The 19,834-nt window shown below is 32.7% G+C and overlaps 2 protein-coding genes across 2 annotated transcripts in view; one reads left to right on the top strand and one right to left on the bottom strand.

Moving 5' to 3' along the window:
* LOC129228141 (uncharacterized) overlaps positions 1 to 19,834 on the top strand; it is a 94,824-nt gene that overhangs the window by 28,669 nt on the left and 46,321 nt on the right. The gene's annotated exons all lie outside the window — the stretch shown is intronic.
* On the bottom strand, positions 9,394 to 19,516 carry LOC129228142 (uncharacterized). The gene is made up of 3 exons (XM_054862788.1): positions 19,109 to 19,516; positions 15,401 to 15,550; positions 9,394 to 11,692 (listed from the first exon to the last, which is right to left on the bottom strand). Exons 1-3 carry the CDS (start codon positions 19,377 to 19,379, stop codon positions 11,454 to 11,456), a joined length of 660 nt encoding a protein of 219 aa, XP_054718763.1. The 5' UTR covers positions 19,380 to 19,516; the 3' UTR covers positions 9,394 to 11,453.

Raw genomic sequence — 19,834 nt, 5'->3', positions numbered from 1 at the left:
TATCAGCTAATTTGCTAAGTAGAGCAACATGTGGTACCTTATCGAAAGCTTTTTGAAAATCAATGTAAACAACATCTACAGGCTTCTTATTGTCCAAAGCCATGGTAACTTTGTCATAGAAATGTAATAAATTAGTTGCACAAGATTTACCTTTTCCTAAAACCGTACTGAAAACTAGTCAATAGATTATTAGTCTCTAGAAAATTTACTATCTTAATTTTCATCAATGTTTCAAAAATTTTGCAAACCACCGAAGTTAGACTCACAGGTCTATAATTTCCCGCACTCCCTTTAGACCCTTTCTTGAAGAGCGGTGTAATGTTAGCCAGCTTCCAGTCCTCTGGCACTGTCCCCGAATTATAAGAAGCATTGAAAATGTTTGCGATTACATCTGCTAATTCCTCTACACATTCAACTAAAATTTTCGGATAAATATTATCTGGCCCCGGAGCCTTAGTCTCTTTAATTTTTTTCAAATGAAGTAAAACGTCATCCCTGGAAAATACAAAGTCCTCAAGCTGTACTATAGCTTGTGTCTTGTTGGTGTCAACTGTTGAGATACAGTTATCGTTAAAAACACTCGAAAAAAAGTTATTAAGAACATTAGCAATATCACTATCGTCCTGAATCAAAATTCCGTGCTCATCAACCAGTGGCCCAATATGACTATTTCGAACTTTCCCCGAATCAGCGTATGCAAAAAACCTCTTGGGATTCCTGTTTATATTATCTGCCAGTCTTTGCTCCAACTCTCTTTTCTGAAGCCGTACCAAATACTTAAATTTACGTCTTGCCTTACAATATTGGAGCCTATCTGCACTGTGACCTGTTTCTCTAAACCTATGAAAAGCAGCTTGCTTGTAATTTAGAGCGTCTTTAGTTTCCCTGGAGAACCACATTGGCCAAATTTTAGTGTTGACACCCTTTCTCCTAAAAGGAACATGATCCCTAACCATATTCGCTAGATTTTCCTTAAACTCTGCCCACTGAAGAGTCACATCGCTATTGTCCAATCCAGAAGAAAAAACTGCTTTCAAACTCTGCCGGAGTGCCACAAAGTCAGTATTTCTGAAATTGGGCACAAACCTAAAATTCTCTACTTTGTGCATATCAAATTTAATCCCAAACCTAATACTGTTGTGGTCACTATCTCCAATGTGTTCCCCTACACATAACCCCTGAACAGAGCCTTCCATGTCGCAGAAAACTAGATCTAAAATCGCGTCCTGTCGAGTACCCTGAGTTACAATTTGATCTAAGAAACAGTCACCAATTACTTTCAAAAAATCCTCTTCTCTGCTATTACTATGGTAAAAATTATTCCAATCAATTCCTGGAAAATTAAAATCTCCCACTATGATGACTGACCCCTTGCTAGAAATGTCACTAATAATACTAAACATCTGTTCGTCTTGACCCTGGCTTAAGTTGAGTGGCCTATAAATATTCCCCAAACGTAGTTTTTTGCCATTATTACTAATCAACTCCATCCAAATCATATCAATCTCATTATGTTTATCATTAATTACCAATTCATTGCAAATTAAAGTGTCTCTGACATAAAATAAAACCCCACCACCTCTTTTACCTACTCTATCTTGTCTAAACAAATTATACCCAGCAATAGATAATAAATCATCATCACTTTCGGTAGCCCATGTCTCGGTAACTCCAATAATATCCAACCTCTCGTCTATAATTATGCTTTTCAATTCTTCCATCTTGTTCCTAATACTACGAGCATTTGTATAAAAAACCTTAAGTATCTTAATGTTTTATCTCTTCATTTAGTCAATTACCCTTTTATTTGCTTATTAATTTGTTAAAAAATATTTTTCACAATGGAAAAGAAAATATTTCATTCAAAAAATATTTCATTTTTCCCTTTGCCAGCAAAAAAAGAAAAAAGCGAAAATTTTCCACTTTTTCTTTTTTTTTGAATTAACAATTTTACTGGCAAAAATTTAAAAAAATAATGTTTCAATGCATAACCATTTCACTTTGCCCCACATTCCCCTACACCTTGTAATTTTTTGAAGCAATTTCCACCAGAATTAGTGGAATTAGAAGCTGCTGTCCATGGGCGATCACCATCAGAACTTGTTGCTGGTGTGCATTGCCGAAGCCACAATTTTTGTCTGTAATCATTAGGTACAATTTTTCTTTCTCATAAACAACATATTTGCCTTGAATATAAACCTAATTGTGATCAAAAAAGTTGAAAATTTCGCATTTTTGAAGTGTTTGATTACAATGTTATGTTTTTACCATTTTTTTTTTTTTTTTTTTTTTGGCACTTCTTGCACTGAGAAAAATATTTTTATTAACAATATCATCAAAGAGTTAGGTACATATAAAGTAATAATATTGAGTAAAGAATGTTCACACAAATTTTCAGAATGGTTGGTCAAAAACTCTTTGAGCTAGAATGCAGACCAGTTGAAAAAAAGTTGTTTCGAGAAAAATGCATTAAAAAAAATTGCTGTGAACGTTTTTGAATCTCCAGTCACTTTAATTGCTCATAGGATCAAAACTAATCTGAATTTTTCACTCAAATTTTGACAACATGTTCTTGAAGGGTTTTACTAATATTATATGGCATAAACAAAAGTAGATTTTTTTTATTGGTCAAAACTAGTTTTGCCCCTTAAAAAAAATTAATTATTAGAGTTTTTTATTAATGTGGTGCTACACTACGATATTGTCATTCTTATGGTATCTTGTTCTAGTTCAGAGAGAGTTGAAACTTTCAATTTTTTAACACACTTTACTAATACTATTTACTGATTTGATTTGTTTATTTTAATAACTTATTATTTTATTTTCCCCTTCAGCTTGTCTTCTAGTTTTATGGGGTTCCTTTTAGATTTGTCTTTTGCATTGTTGTGTTACTTACCTTCTGGCTCTATATGACTCTGTGGTACAGAGGGAGTTTGCTATCTTTTCAAAATAAAGGAGAACTTTAAAACCCACACGTAATTATTCATAATTTTAAAATAATATATTTCCATAAATTTAGGTAAAACTCAACTTTATTTTATCACATTCAGTTGCAGTCAAAAAATTGTTGCCTTGAAAAATAATTTAATTCCAACCTTAAAAGAAATATTATTTATTACTTTAGCAAAAAACAGTCCCTTTAAAAAAAATGGCTTATTACATCATATTGAAAAGTTAGTTTGCCTTTTTATAACAGCAGTTACAAATATTTTAACCTTTTTTTGTACGCTGTTGTTTTTACAGAAAAGCATCTATCTTTTGTTCTCAAATCTGATCCTTCATATAGTTACTTTTCTCCAGGGGAGGGGAAAGGGAACATGCAACAGAGACAAACATATATTATACTACATGTGTGTGCACTTTAGAGCAAAGGGAATCCTCTCTATGACCTCATAAACTGACATGTGAGATTGCACTGCTCTAGAAAACTATGTGTTTACTGATCTTTCCAAAAACTGAATTTCAAATTGAAATAGATCTGTGTGAGCTAATGTCTTTAAAGATTTGGTAAGACATAGTAAATTCAAATTTCAATATAAATGCATATTAAGCGAAAGTAAACAATATTATACCCATTGAAAAGACATTACAAATTAGCCCATGCAAAATCAACTACATTTGAGGGATTTACTAAGAAATGACATGTTATAAATCTGTTTCGAAACAAAAATCAACTTCATACCAGGCTGTAACCAGCTTCTGAAGTGTTGATATTTGTGGCCGTATAATGAGTAGCATCCGTCTAATTTCAGATCATATTTGGGAGAATGAAATACGTATTTTCGTAAGCAAACGTGAAATAATCCAAGGCGCACAAAACTTGAATTGGAATCTGCTTTAGATTCCAGCCAGTAAGGACTACACAAAGCAACTGCCAAGAATAAAGTTCCCAGTGTGGAGAAGATAATTGCACACATGAGATATCGAGACTCCAGGCAACTTTTCAGTTTCGCTCTTAAGCTCATTGTGAACGACGATTCTTAAAATAGTAATATAATAATAAGGAAATTACAGCTGCTAATTGATAAACATTCCAATCGGGTGCTAAAAATTTTGTTTACAATAACAAATGCCAAACTTCACTGTTGCAGTTAACATCTAGCTTTAACTCTTTTGTATGCAACTCAACGGGTATGTTCGGCTAGAGTAACCGGTTGGTTGATTTGGGGATGTCGTGGTGAGTAGAGTCCCTATATGAAAACGTAGAATGGAAAAAGATAAATTTGGCATGAAAAAAAAAGGTCTAAAAATTCTATAAACTGTGAATGATTATTTAGGATAATTACTTTATCTTTTTTCTCATTGACTTGCAAAATTGATACCGAATTAGATTGTGCGGATATTTACTACAAGATTAAAAATAAGTCTTCCTTACTAATAATAAAGCTGAAAGTTTTTCTGGATATCTGGATCTCTGTCTGGCATAGGCGGATTTAGACTGAATTCTGGGGGTGCAACAATATCGAAAGAGGGGGGGGGGGGTACGTACAGTGCTGCCAATGGCGGCAAAGGCTATTAGGGCAATAATTCTAAACAAAATGTGGACATAAACGACTATTTTAGTAAATGTAACTTTCTTTTTCTTTCTAGTAGAAAAAAAATGTTGGAAAAAAAATACCGGGAGGGGGGAAGGGAAAGTTTTACAGCGTTTAATTTTTTAAAATAATCGTTTGAAAATGAGGGGATTGTTCATATTTTTGCACAAAAAGATTTCGTTTTTGCGATCGCGATTTTTTTTTTTTTTTTTTTACGGTATCGTTTTTCCGAGTGCAATTTTAGTAAAGGGTTAGTTTTTGCAAACACGATTTCTAAAAAAAGTTTGTTTTCACTACTACTTTTTTTTTTTTTTTTTGGTTTTTAATTTCTTGTATCCGTTATGCATTCATTTTTTGAAAACGGAAGCTAATTTTCTCTCGATCGGAAATATCACGAATGCGGTGCTTCTAACTATTTTTATACAGTCTTTTGCTGTTGTATTTAATTAACAGTCAGACAATGAGAAATTATACCAGACTGATTTCTCTATTGTTTATTCAAAAGAGTTAGGCTACAGTTTGAAAAATATTTTTAAAAGTTTTCTTTTTCAAGGGTTGTTTAGGAAAAATTTGCCCCACGTATATAATAGGTCTATCCAACTGCTGTGAGTGGTGTCTAATTTATTGAAGTTTCATTGCATTAATATGATATGAATGATATTTTTTAATAGGGTGGGAGACTATTTTATAAACTATTTTCTGCATCTGGTAACTATTTTGGAGACTAGCTTTTATCGACTACTAAAGAAACTATTTTCAGTAGAGGAACTTAGTGGCAGACCTCGGGGGTATTTCCCAGGACAAACGGGGGTCTGGGGCAGGGGGGCCTTCCTTTGGAAATTTTTGAACATTTACAGTAAAGATGCTGCTTTTTAGTTGATTTCAGAGCGATTTTATAGCACCATTTACTGGAATTATGTGTAAGGACTTTACTTGAACAGTTTATATCGTTTATGAGCAAGTGTTCTAATAGTCATATATTTTGACTTTATTAGCCATGGTTTCAAATAAAAAGAAATTGTAATGATTTACCAATAAATACCCAATTACAGAGTATACATACAATAATTCTATAAAATGAATAATAAATAATTTAAGAAATGTGTTAATTTGATGCATGTAATTATTTATTCTCTTTCTTTTTTGAATGGATAAAAATACTTCTTAATACGTAGAATAATTTCTCTCGCACTGGCGAGTGACCGGGTCACATAATAAACTGTATATTATTGTATTTTTGGGGTTTGCTTTCAAGTAAATTTACTTGCATTGTAACTGTAGAAAAATATAAATTGTTTTGCAAACCTCCTGATGGAAAAAAAAAAATCTGATACAGTATATTTCTTTTTGAAAATCCGACCAAAAATGCTGGGAGTGCGGCGCACCCCCGTAAATTCGCCTAAGCTGTCTGTGATGCGCATGCCTAGACCGTTCGGCCCAATTTTCATGAAATTTGCCACATAGTTGATAGTATGGGAGTGTGCACCTCGAAGCGATTTTTCGAAAGTTCGATTTTGTTCTTTTTCTATTCCAATTTTAAGAAAATTTTACCGAGCAAATTATCACTATGTGGACGACTAAATTACGAAATTATCATAATGTGTAACCGTAACATGGGCAAGCAAATGAATGTAGCAAATTGGCGAGAAAATCATCATCCAATATTTGTAAATATAGAGGCGAACCAAATGACCTTTTAATTTTCAACTACAGGCAAAGCCGTGCGGGTACCACTAGTATATATAATAAAAAAGTAAATCTAAATATCGTTCAACTTTTTTTTCCCCTCATTCAAACTTTTTTCTAACCGAAATTGTAATACAGTAAAACCTGTAAAGTTGACCACCTGTCTATGTTGACCGCTTTTGTCAGGAACGGAATTATTAGTCCTATCTTATATAATGAAGGAAAACCTCTGTAACTTGACCACCTGTCTATCTTGACCACTAATGAACACCAAATTTGGTTTGGAGCACTGTTAAAAACCCTTTGTAAGTTGACCACTTGGTTTAGTTTTTAAAATTTTACTTAGCAAATTATTTTATTTATTTATTATTATTTTTTTTATAGCTTTCCAAGAATATTTTTGATACCAGACCAGCATTTTACTAACTAAATGAAACAGCAGCATAACTAAATCTCTCTCCTTTTGAGTTTAACCTCATGGGAAAACTACTAAGAACCCTTTTATTTCTCAAACTTGTTTTTCTTTTGTTGATCTATTTGAAATTGCCCTTTGTACTCTCTGTTCAATGAAAACATGTGTCAATAGAAAAGTACAAAGTATTTTTTTCCAGTTGCAATATTTTGTGGCAACAATGGAATTGTGCTAAAGAGTAAAGTTACTTGTGCATTGCAGTATTTCTGGTGCAAGTGATTAAGAGATAGGACATTTTCATTTTCAACTGCTTTTTTGAGCTATGAGTGTATAGCTTGTTGCTCTTTGTGTTATAGTTTTACATAAAATGGCTCCAAAAAGAAAGTTAGTTGAACTTGAGATCAATAAAAATTATAAAATATTAAAATTAATTGAAAAGGGAGAAAGCCAGAGAAAATTAGCTGACACATATGGAATTTCTAAAACTAGTGTCTAATAAGTGCGCCAACTTCAATAAGGAGTTATTTTGTTGGAAAGTAGATTATCATGGGGTTATAAATGAATATGAGAAAAATTTGTAATTTTTGAGAAGCTACGAATTTTTAAGAACTATTAATATCAAATGAGTAACTTTTCATAAATAATACGATTTTTTTTTTGTATCAATTTACTGAAATTTTAAATTTGCATGACACATCATACGTCATTCTGGGAAAATAATCTCTAAAAATATTTGAATAACATTTTAAATAATTGTTTCAAAGTAATACTAAACAATGAAAGTGAGTTGAACAGAAAGAGTAAGTATCAATCGATCAAAAAATGAATACATGGTGCAAGAAATGACAAAAAAAAAAAAAAAAAAAAAATCATTATCCCCTTTATAAGTTGACCACCTGTCTAAGTTGACCACCAAAGTACTGCACCGCAAGTGGTCAACTTACACAGGTTTCACTGTAATTGTAAATATTCCGAGACGCAATATTTAAATCTCAGAAGTGAAATGTTCAACTTTTATCTGCTTATGTCATTTTTTATCACCCTTGTTTTAGTTTCATAAGTAGTAGGTAACCATTTATTCATAGCATTGAGAATAAACTGCCCCTATAAAATGCACCAAAATTCAGCCAGGGGTGTGTGCCCCTTTGAATACTAGCGGCGCGGGGGGAAGGGGGCATTCCGGAGTCAAGGTTGAACATTTCAGAAATATGGCAAGCCTAGAAATGACCCCCTCCAAAACCAGAAGCTGTATTCACCTTTGCAATGCATACAATTGATATGTTCAGCCGCAGGAGACAGAAAATGTTACACTTACCTCCCCCTCTTCCAAAAAAAGACAAATATCCCCTCAACCCCCCCTAAAAAATCCAATGGCATGGTCTGCACCATGACCCTCTCTCTCCCCCCCCCCCAGGTGGGGAACCTTCCCTAACTCTATTCTTTTTCGTTTTCTGTACTATTTGTGACTGAACGAAAATTCGCTGATATGAGAACTCTTTAGTTATTTCTATTTTTTAACTTATGAGAGGTGTTTCTTATAAAGTTCTAACAATCCTGTAAAATTATACAATCAAGTGTTAAAACGTCAGAATCTGGAAAGTACATATTAAGTGCTTCAAATAAAATTCTAATTACTCTAGAGTCCATGAAAATAATTAAATATGTCTTAGAAACCCTTTGAGAAGTAAAAGAAAGTTTCGATTTCATTTCTTATCAAGTGGAACATAGATTGTCCGAATAGCTATATGTTACTCATGTTCAAAACCATTCTTTTAAAGCATATTTACCATTCATCATCTTATAAATTTAATGTTGTTTTTCAGTGGGTTGGGGGTGGTCAAACATCAAAAACTTAACTACCAAAAGCCAATGTGAGCAAGTTTCCTTTTCTCCTCTCATGCTTTCCTTCTCTATCGATAAATGTTATTTCCTATATTCTGATTTTATGCCAGAAAATTATAAAACAAACCGTTAGGGGAAAAATATGTTTTCATTGTTATAAAAATATTTTAGATGTTCATGCTTTTGAATTTTGCACTTCTCTAGCTCCTGGGAAGTGTGTTAATGGCTAATAAATTGCCATTCCCTTCGAATAAAAATACTGTCAATAAAACTTTTGAAAGCAGAAAAATCTTGTGGGGTTCTATTTCCAAAAAGTGGGATGTGATGGTAGGAAGCGGTGGTCATATTTGGATTCAAGGGGTCATTTTATATATAAGAATCAGATTTATGTCAGAAGCATTTTAAAGTCTTTTTTTTTTTAGTACAACAGTGAAATGTAATGTTTTGGAGACTAATTTTCATTGTCATGCTGAGCAATCTTTTGCGTTCATTCAAGGCTTAACTCAAAAAGTTTACATTTAAAAAAAAAAACGTTTTTTTAATCACTTTTTTTTGAGGAAAAAATCACCTCTATAGATAAACTTAAACAGCAAAATTTCAATTAATTACAAAATTTACAAATTACTAATTTCCATCCTTTAAGATTGATAAGAAATAAAAATACCATAACGGTATGCGCTGTAAATATAATCTTTAAGATAAATGTATGGCTGTAAATTGTTCACAATAACTATATTTTTCATGAGTATGCCTCGTAATTACCTAACGTGGGAAATCAACAGAAAACAATCACTGAATTAGAAACTGATTCATTTCTCTAAGAAGATACTGTTCTTTTTACATAAGGCTTATGAAAACCTAAAAAATCATTGTTCTATGCTGCATGTTTAGAATTCATTGATGCACATTACAACAAAGTACTATAGAAAATTTTTATTATGTACAAATAAAAACGTTTTGTTTCAACATCTGTACCTAAGAAAAACAAGATAAAAGAAGGAAAAATTAACACAAAAGTAAAAGGGTTCATCAGCATAAATGAACACAAATATACATTCAAAATATTCTCCCCAAAGTAATGTCATAACCAACACCTTAAGAAGAAATAAAAATAAAAGAATTAAAGTACAATAAATAGAAATGTAATTCAATAACATCATGTATAACATATTACTGTTGGTTTAAAAAATATCATGTAAAAAATGCATTTTTAGGACAAGATATAAACTTTTTGTATAACAATTTACAAAAATACATTACATGAGATTCAAGAAACATGGTAAAGGACGGAATGTCATTATCACCAATAGAATAAATGATTTCTAGAGTAAAAAATGCTCATAAATATGTATGCATTAAATCACAATAACAAAAATAGCTAAAAAATAGTTTGATTATTTATTGTAAAATAACTCAGTAGCTAAAAATGTATGATAAAATCGTACAAAAGTCTTTTTGCAATTTTTTGTCTAAAAAAATATTTAATCAAATACTAATTACTAAATTCATATTTGTAATTATACATTGAGAAGTAAAATTTTCGGAAATTTTGAGGCAGCGGAAAAAAAAAAGTTTTCTCCTGCATAAAACGGGAAAATTGATCTTGTAGAGATAAAACTAGTATTTTTAAAGTTAGATTTTCTTAGAAAGCATAGTGTTAAACATTTTAAAATATAACCTAACTGTGTCTTTGACGAATATTTACTAAATGACATTCTATGTGTCCCCCCCCCCTCCTTTATTATTATTTTTTCTTCCTGAAGAATAAAATAATTGTTTTTAACTATTTAAGTTTTTAAAAGTGAAAAACTCAGCAACACTCGTATGCATTTATTTAAAAAATTTGTTGTTTTTATGCATTTATATGCACTAATGCAAAAGATGAAAAAATAAGCAAATGCAATTGCATGTAATCTAGGCTCGAATAATATTTATGCAGTTGAATCTTTACTGCCAAAATTGTTTCCAGAAAATTAATTTAGACTTATTTAAATAAATTAATTTAACAAATCGTGTATACAACACTATCCTCATATGTATATAATAGTGACGTCATCAACAATGAAACTCTCACCACAGCATGATAATTTGATATTTTTTGGTAATGTTTGACATGCAGGGAAATGCTTTATTTTGACAAGGCTGAACTGGATCCAGTAACTTAACTGTTTTAATTGTCACTTTAGGAAAATGAAGGAACGAGAAAGTGGTCAATAATGAACGTTATCTACTGTAGTTTAGGGTTAATCCACTGGAGTTACAGTAAAAATTTCAACTATTAAAATATCACCAAACAGGCAATTGCTTCCTTCAAATAAAGGAGCAATGTTCACCTGTCATACCTTGATGGGTGATTTGCTAGTAATTGACCAAGTAATAAGTGGTAATAGTGACCAAGTGAACATTTTTTTTTTCCATTTAAATGTCCTGTATAATTTTTTATTAGTTAAAAAAAAGTTTTCTTCTGCACCAATGTGGACGGAATATGTGTTTCATTGTGGACGGAATTAAAACACACTATTAATCTGAACAACAGACTCATTTCTACTATTCGTCAAATTTTAACAGACGGACTGCAATTGATAAATTTGATTCTAGTCCCCCTTTAAAATGACTTTTTCCTTTTAATATGTTTTATTCCGTCTGAGTTGAGGTAAAATAAAGTTAGAATTTGACCTTTAAAAAATATGTGCTTTCCTATTTAAAAGTGCTTGTCATTAGTTAGCTGGCAGTACAAGGATGGCAATTTGACTCAAACACATAATGACAAAACCAAAATAATTTTAATACTGCCTAAGGTCAAATTAAGATAAGATTAACTCAATGCTACTAATTATGAAACTATTTCATAAAATTGTAGCAAGCATGTTATAACCAGTGTTTGAAGAGGTTCTATCCCTCAAACATTTATCCATAGCATCTGAAAGTTTCTTAACAATTTAATAATTCTTATACACTGTCCTACGTGACACTAAAAATCAAACTTTAGTGTGTGTTTGCTCCATGTGGTATGAAACGTGATGGTTGATAGCATCTTCCCTCTTCTTTGCTTTGCTGGCTTCGATGAAGAATAAAATAGATGCAATGTAAATGAAGAAGGCACCCACTACACCTAGAGCAAAGGACCATGACAAGTAGTTATGATCTGGATCGGGCATCCAATCTCGACCGTCACCATGAACACCAAACACTATGACTGCTATTGTGCAACAAATAGCTGGAAAAAAGATAAAAATATTTTATATAAGATATTAATTTCTTTCAATCAAGATGAAATTTGTTTTTAATTAAATAAATATTTAACTGTTTCGCTTAAAAGGTTTTAGTCAAATGACTTTTAAATTATTTTTTCAAAAAAAAAAAAGATTTCATACCTGCCAACCTCCGAGAAAAAAAATCCGGAAGATTTTTTTATTTTTATCCACAAGATTTTAAGGCAAAATAAAATCAAACAGAACCCCTATCCTCTTTTTATTTAACAATATATTAGTTATGAATTTCATATCAATTGAACTTACTTTCGTTTAGTAAATACAGTAAAACCTGTAAAGTTGACCACCTTTGTAAGTTGACCACCTGTCTATGTTGACCGCTTTTGTCAGGAACGGAATTAGTCCTATCTTGTATAATGAAGGAAAACCTCTTTAACTTGACCACCTTTCTATCTTGACCACCTGTCTATCTTGACCACTAATGTACCCCAAATTTGGTTTGGAGTATTGTAAAAAACCCTTTGTAAGTTGACCACTTGGTTTATTTTTTAAAACTTAATTTAGCAAATTATTTTATTTTATTATTTTTTTATAGCTTTCCAAGAATATTTTTGATGCCAGACCAGCATTTTACCAACTAAATAAAACAGCAGCATAACTAAACCTCCTTGTAAGTTTAACCACATTGGAAAACTACTAAGAACCCTTTTATTCTCCAAACTTGTTTTTCTTTTGTTGTTCTATTTGAGATTACCTTTTGTACTCTCTGTTCAATGAAAACATGTGTCAGTAGAAAAGTACAAAGTATTTTTTTCCAGTTGCAATATTTTGTGGCAACACTGGAATTGTGCTAGAGTAAAAGTTACTTGCATTGCAGTATTTCTGGTGCAAGGGATTAAGAAATAGGACATTTTCATTTTCAACTGACTTTCAGAACTATGTGAGTCCAGCTTGTTGCTCTTTATGTTATAGTTTTACATAAAATGGCTTCAAAAAGAAAGTTAGTTGAACTGAACTTGAGATTGCTAAAAAGTATGAAGTATTAAAATTAATTGAAAAGGGAAAAATCCAGAGAAAATTAGCTGACACATATGGAATTTCCAAAACTAGTGTCTAATAAGTGCGCCAAACTATGAATTATTATATTAGCTATGAATTTTTAGGAACTATTAATATCAAATAACTTTTCATAAACAATGATTTTTTTTGATCAATTTACTGAAATTTTAAATTTACATGACACATTATATGTCATTCTGAGAAAATAACCTCTAAAGATATATGAATAACATTTTAAATTATTGTTTCAAAGTAATGTTAAACAATGAAAGTGAGTTGAACGGAAAGAGTAAGTGTCAATTAGTCAAAAAATGAATACATGGTGCAAGAAATGACAAAAAAAAAAAAAAAAACATTACCCCCTTTATAAGTTGACCACCTGTCTAAGTTGACCACCAAAGTACTGCACCGCAAGTGGTCAACTTACACAGGTTTCACTGTATATTTATTGCTTTCTTTAAAAGTTTGGAAATAACATTTGGTACTCATTTTAAAAAAAGAACAAAGCAAAAACAGCTCGAACTGAGAGAACGAGAAGATAATCGGCGCCGAAATTGAGCCCCTAGTTGCCAGGCGCGACGCTTGCTTTGATTGGATCCCGATGAAGTCATGCGCTGTATCACTCCGTGACGTCATAATCTTGCCTCACTTCTTCTGCCATTCTCCTACGGCAACCTTTCCTTGGCTACTTGGCCTAAAACGTTCCACAAAAGAATCGTTAGCGCCAAAATTGGCGAGATACAATTTTTTTCCTACAAAACGTGAAAAATCCGGAAGATTTTGCTCATAACCGGAAAAACGGAAAAGGAAATAAAAATCCGTAAAACTTCCGGTATGAGATTTAAATGGTGTCAGCCAACACCTACATGTTGTCATCTGCAATCTTTTTGCATCCTTTACAGAATTATAAATTTGTGTCGTCAAAGCATTCATCAATGACTTTCACAAAGTGCACATCAAAAATTTTTTACATTAATTTCATTTAAAATGAATTTTTTCACATGTGTGAAAGCAAGTTTCAGAAAACTGTACCTAAACGAACTTTCTTCAAAGATGCAGCTTTAATGCCACTCAATTTCAAATCAATTTAAATCTGCTTTAGATTGAAATTTATAACATTAATATAATGTTTAAAAATTAAAAAAATAAACTATGTCATTGTTAAGAATTGAGTTTAAGAGCTTTGCAGAGTATTGGTGAAGCTGCTTTCATGACATCTTTCAACATTGTAGTCAACTTGCGATAACTCGAAACCTTGTAACTGGAATATTTCTTGATCTCAAAGTTTTCATTTGGTCCCAAACTGAGGAGAAGGGTGTGGGAACTTTCCAAAGAAAACTACTTCATTTTTCATATTTTATTGTTCTTTATGCTTTTTTTCTTAATAATATTGCATAAATTCAGAGAAGCGGGAGAAAGGGTCATTGTTTTTAAGTAATTCAAATTTCAGGCTAACCTGAAAATTAGGAAAAATTACAACTATTTTAGTAAGGTCGTGGACACTTGGAACCATAGACTAATAATAAGAGTAGACCGAGCTATGGCAACCCTTTTGCTGCTCATAAACCAAACCATGTGATTGGTGGATATCCTAGCAACAGCGGGCGTTAATCGTAGCAGACGATCAACGCCGCGAGAAATAAAATAAATAGAATTGATGGAACACGGAAGAATGATCTTTTATGGAGTCCGATTTGTAAATTTGTTATTCTAAGATGTAAATATTTTGTTAATATAGTGAGTTTTTCGTTTAGATAGTAGTGTGCACTTTCTTTAGTCAATTTCAATAACTCTTTTAGCAATTAAAGATGCAAGCGCCGAAAAAGAATCGGCAAACGGTAAGATTTTTACCTACAATTTCAATTTAAGATACCGATTAGTACATTTTTGCGTTAACGCAAAACGTTTACGCCATTACGTTCACGCCAACGCTGACGTAGCAGTTCCAAATGAAATAAAAGTTACTGAAAACTGTGATCAAAAACTAATTACTAATGTCAAAATAATGCAAAACTAAAAGAAAAACAGTTCAATCTCTGCACCTGGAAAAAAAAACTTATAATGAAAACACATTACGTATTAAAATACATGTCGAGTGCCAAACTAGAGATAATGTTGCCATCTAGCAACCATGCTGCCAAAGTTTTCGCCAAGCCTTCCACCAGTCACATGATGTATCCATGAACCAATTTTTTCATCAGCAAGTCTGGGAAAGCTCGGTCTACTCTTATTATTAGTCTATGCTTGGAACCACTTACCAGAAGAGGTTGTAATGAGCAAGGGAATAGATATCTTTAAGAGGGCCGTTGATCTTCATTGGGGACTAATAAACTGACTAAGACCAGCCAAGCTGGGCCCAGAGCCTGTTACTGGTTGTCACATTTGTATAATTTTGTGACATGAATTTAATCCGATTTGAAAGATAAAATCCAGGGTTAAAATTGTTGTACTTTTATATTCTTAAACTACAAATTTTTGTTCAACATGTTTGTAGATTCAAATTAACTTAACACCCAATTTTAACAAAAAAAAACAACAATATCGCTTGACTTCAGACTACCATCTTGTAAGAGAGTTGTTTCCATTTTGAGCAGACCTAAAATAAAGGAGCAGAATCTGCTAGTACTCAAAACAGAAGTATAGTTCATATTTACCCGCAAACATTGTGAGGAAGGCGATGATCCTGACCACCATGGCATCTTTTTCGGGACTCATGCAGAGATGGGCAGCCAGAATCAAAATGCAGCTGACGAGCAGTGCAGTAAAACCAAAAGTGAAGAACACTTGCACAGCTATGAAGAAAGCTGCAAAAGAAATAGGAATTAGAAGTTATACCAGTATTTAAAACAAATATTTGAGTTTGATCTGTATAAAAATGTAAAAAAGGGATGGGAGGGGGGGGGGATAAATAAACTTTTCGCTTTTAAAATTAGTACTACTTTTAAAACTGAAAGTTAGTTCTTGAAATGGTTTTTATGTTTCTCAGCCAGCATTTTTTGTGATTTTAATTGCAAGCAGGCAATAATGGAAGTATTAATTTATTTTTGCTGGATTTTTATCTCTTTAATCTTTTGACACTTTAATTCTATTTTTTTTTTTTATCAGAATAAAGAAGTAGTAATAATATTATTACTCGGTGGCGTACCTAGCATGGGTGACGCCCAAGGTGGTAATTTGAGGTGTAACCCCCCCCCCCCGCCAACAAACAAACATAAAAAATAAAAAAATATATTTTATAATTCTATGTAAGCATGAAATTCATTCAATTTTCAGCCTAAGTACTGACAATATGAACCTAATCCTGAGTATAGTATAAACTCCATAATTCAAGGTGGAAGGAAGGGAGTCCGGGGGGGGGGGGGGGTCCCGAAAATTTCAAATTTGCAGTCTTAAAAAATGTGTTTTAGCTTCATATTTTCCAGAAATTTGCAATTCCACTCTGGGTGTCACCCCTCAGACGGGTGACACCTTGGGCAAACCGCCCCCCTCCCTGCCCTCTAGTAACGCCACTATATTATTATATCAAAAAAATTTTTTAATTTTTTTTCTGTTTTATTTTAGTTTGATAACCTTTTGTTAACTGATCTTAACTTATACTACTAGAAAACAGAGAAAGAGTTCACTTAGCAACTGTTTATTTCCTCCTTCAGATAGTTTGCTTTTGCATAATTTAATTTAGCATCACAGGCAATCAAGAAATCTTAAATGAGCTATGTTGTGCATGTACTGCTTGCTATACATAAAAATTCTTAACATAAAAATAACTGATTGCTTGGTGGAGGCAGTCAATTACATGAATTTCCAAGCATTAAAAACGTACTGAATGATGTTCAATAAAAAAAATTAAAGCATCTGACCCATTCTATCTTCCTCCCCCCCCCCCAAAAAAAAAAAAAAAACAAGCAGACGTTTCAATCAAAATCCTAAAAAGAATAGAAATTTTATTAAATACTTTCTACCAAAGAAATAATTGTGAAGAAAGTGTAGATCACATGATTTATAAAAACCTTACCAGAACTCTAGGTTTTAACACATATTGCTAAATCCTACCAGGGCCTACGCTAAAAATTGGCCACTGCACCAAATGTGAAAAAAATGTAAATTCAGTCAGCGAACTCTGATTTGGCGAATAGGAAATTCTTCAAAAATTCTACAGAAAAAAACACTATCTTCAAAATTCTATCATAAGATTGATAAAAATTCCACTAAAGAAAATAAACCTCGCCAAACTAATATATGATGAATGTATGCACGGCATCTTTAAAACATAAGTCTCAAGTGAAACTGATTGAATACTTTCCAAAATTAAACTTTGTTCTCTGATTTGTTGAAATCAGTCTTTAGCTAAGACTTTTAAAATTCGGCTAATATATTTTTTAAATTTGACTAATTTACTGGCTAACAATTTGAAATATCTAGTGCAAGCCTTTACTGCTATGGTATTTATAACCATATGAAGGTGCTTAAGACCAAAAATTCCACTCAAAAGGTAATTTTGGGGTTTTTTTTTTTTTTTGCTGTTTTGAGGGGCTTGAGGTTTTGGGAGGGGGTGCACCCTTGCTACTAGTGGGTGGGGGGAATGAGCACTAATACTTATTGTAGTTAAAATATTGTTATTGTAAAACAATAGAACACTCCTTATTCCATCTAAAACCCTAAAATCAATTTTGAAGAGTCGATCAATGGGCTTGGAAGAATATGTATTGTTTCCCTTCGCCCATACCCAAAGCAAAAATTTATGATCCTTCTAACCTGGTCCCCCTTTTAGTTCCCATTTGTCATAAAAAAGGAACAGAGTGCTTTCAGATAAAATGGTATTGCCCTTTTATCTGAATTAGAGCACTTTTCTGAATTAATTCAATGGAGCACTTTTTGATAGAGCTTTTGTAATAGAAAAGGTTTTTTTTAAACATATTAGGTGTACTAGATGCATACGAAATAGTATACAAGTATTTTTTTTATAGTAATTATTTTTTAAATAATGAAAGCATTTTAATATTTAGTTTTAAAAATGATGCTAAAAACATTCAGATTTATATCCTAATCAGAGTTCAGTAGATAAGTGATTGAAACAAGGGAGTGATGTTTCAAGGCGAGGCTTGTGTGAATCTTTACATTTCGAAAACAGTTTGCTCTTTTGATAAAGTTTTATTTAAACATCTAAGGGGCAAGGAGGGCGCATCAAATGTTAGCTTAATAGGGTCAGGGCGCAGTACCTTCCTAAAAAAATCCCGTGGGAAACACTATATAATGTAGTGACTACACACAGAACTGAAAAGGAGGGAGAGCAGGGAGGAACAAAACTCCTTGGAAAAGGATGATAATAGAAGAACTTTTTGGGTATGTGTGGTGAAGGCTTGTATGTCACAATTTTCCCCTGTGGCTTGGTTAAACTCTCAGCAACCCTATGTATGTGGTTATGTTTGAATAGAGTAAACAGTTTTTAACCCAAAGATTAGCCAGGTGCGCTCTTATAGAGTTAGCTGATCGTACATGAAAACGTTCTATGACTAACCACTGACATCATCAAATTAGCTGATCAAGTTAACCAGTTGCTCTATTTGAACATTCAAGATACATTCAAAGAGCTCCATGAATTCATCATTAGACTTCACAAATGAAAGTTTTTGATGAAATATGGATAATTTAAAAAAACATTCAAGACAAGCTCGTATTTAAGGGGGGAGCCAAAGAGGTTGTGGCATAGGGGAGATAGTAGACTCAAGTAAAATTTCCTGAAGACTGTAAAATTTTCGGAAATAATAAGGCAGCTCGACCCCCCTCCCCCCTTGTAAAAACTCTTCAAACATGCACATAAAGACATTGAAAAAAAATACTTCAAAAGTTTTTTCTTTTAAAATAATTTTCCAGTTTTTGAATGTGTTGTCAGCCCAAGATTTTTGAAAATGGCAACCCAAAATTTTTGGATTACTAACACTCTTGCCATGACATAACACCCGAAGTCCCCCGCACCTACAGTTTGCATGGTTATCTGTTTCAGATATCCGGGAGTTCCACCAACTACAGGATTTTAGTGGGTTCATCGGACATATCAATTGAAAATTGACCACGTGATAGCTTTTGCATTGATTGGTTCATGAAAAACAACTTTTTAGGGTGTAAAGTATAAAATAAAATTTCATCACAATGTGGCAAGGAACTTTCATGCCAAATTTGTGCATATTAAATTTTTGATCTCTATGTATGCCTTGAAAGTAAGCACAAAAAGTACATTCATTCACCCTTCTGTGCCAACATAAATAAATATTCAAGTAAAGAAACAATTATTAACCAAAATTTAAGTGTTAATTTGAAAATTTAATACTTAAATTTTGGCATATACACATTTATGATTCACTCACGCTGTTCTATAAAACCTCTCAGCTTCTGATATTCATCAGTTAAAATCCATCTGCATCCAGCGTAATATTTTCGCATTGCCAAATCACTCGGATCATGGAAACTACGGAAACATGTTTCCCAGAGACCTAATCTTACGAATACTGCTCCATAGTACCTGCGATCTGACATCAACCAGTACGGTGTCACAAAAGCTATGAATATGGAAACAAAACAAAACGCGGCGAATACGTTTGCAGCAATCCGAACAGAGCTGGACTTGAATCTCGCCATAATTACTGGGGTTATGAGTTATAATTGAGTGTAATATGATCGGAGAAAGTTCATAAATCCATGAGTCTGGGCGTGTCCATTGAGCGGGATTCACAACGTAAACACAACACGGCGTTCGCCATTACTATGACTACTGACCTTCGAATGCGCATGCGTCATGCCACCTTGAGAGAGTAAGGAATTCGGAGGACTTCCGATTGCTTCGACGCGAACGGAAGTGCTTCGGAGGCACAGCCCAAGAAAAGACGGCAAACGTCTAAAAACATTTTATTCCGGTCAGATGACAATTTTCCGGCATAAAATAGAAGTTTAGTAGTGGCGGGAGGAGAAATACAAAAATAATTTTTTGTAATCATCAGAAGTCGTTCTGTGAATTAGTAGTTAAAAATTGGCGGGCCGTCATTACAATCTTGTGCGACTTTTTTTTAACGCTCTTAGCGCCTTCGCTTTTTTTT

The sequence above is a fragment of the Uloborus diversus genome, chromosome 8, assembly GCF_026930045.1.
Source record: "Uloborus diversus isolate 005 chromosome 8, Udiv.v.3.1, whole genome shotgun sequence".
Lineage (NCBI taxonomy): Eukaryota > Metazoa > Arthropoda > Arachnida > Araneae > Uloboridae > Uloborus > Uloborus diversus.
This window is presented reverse-complemented; position numbering and strand designations above follow the sequence as displayed.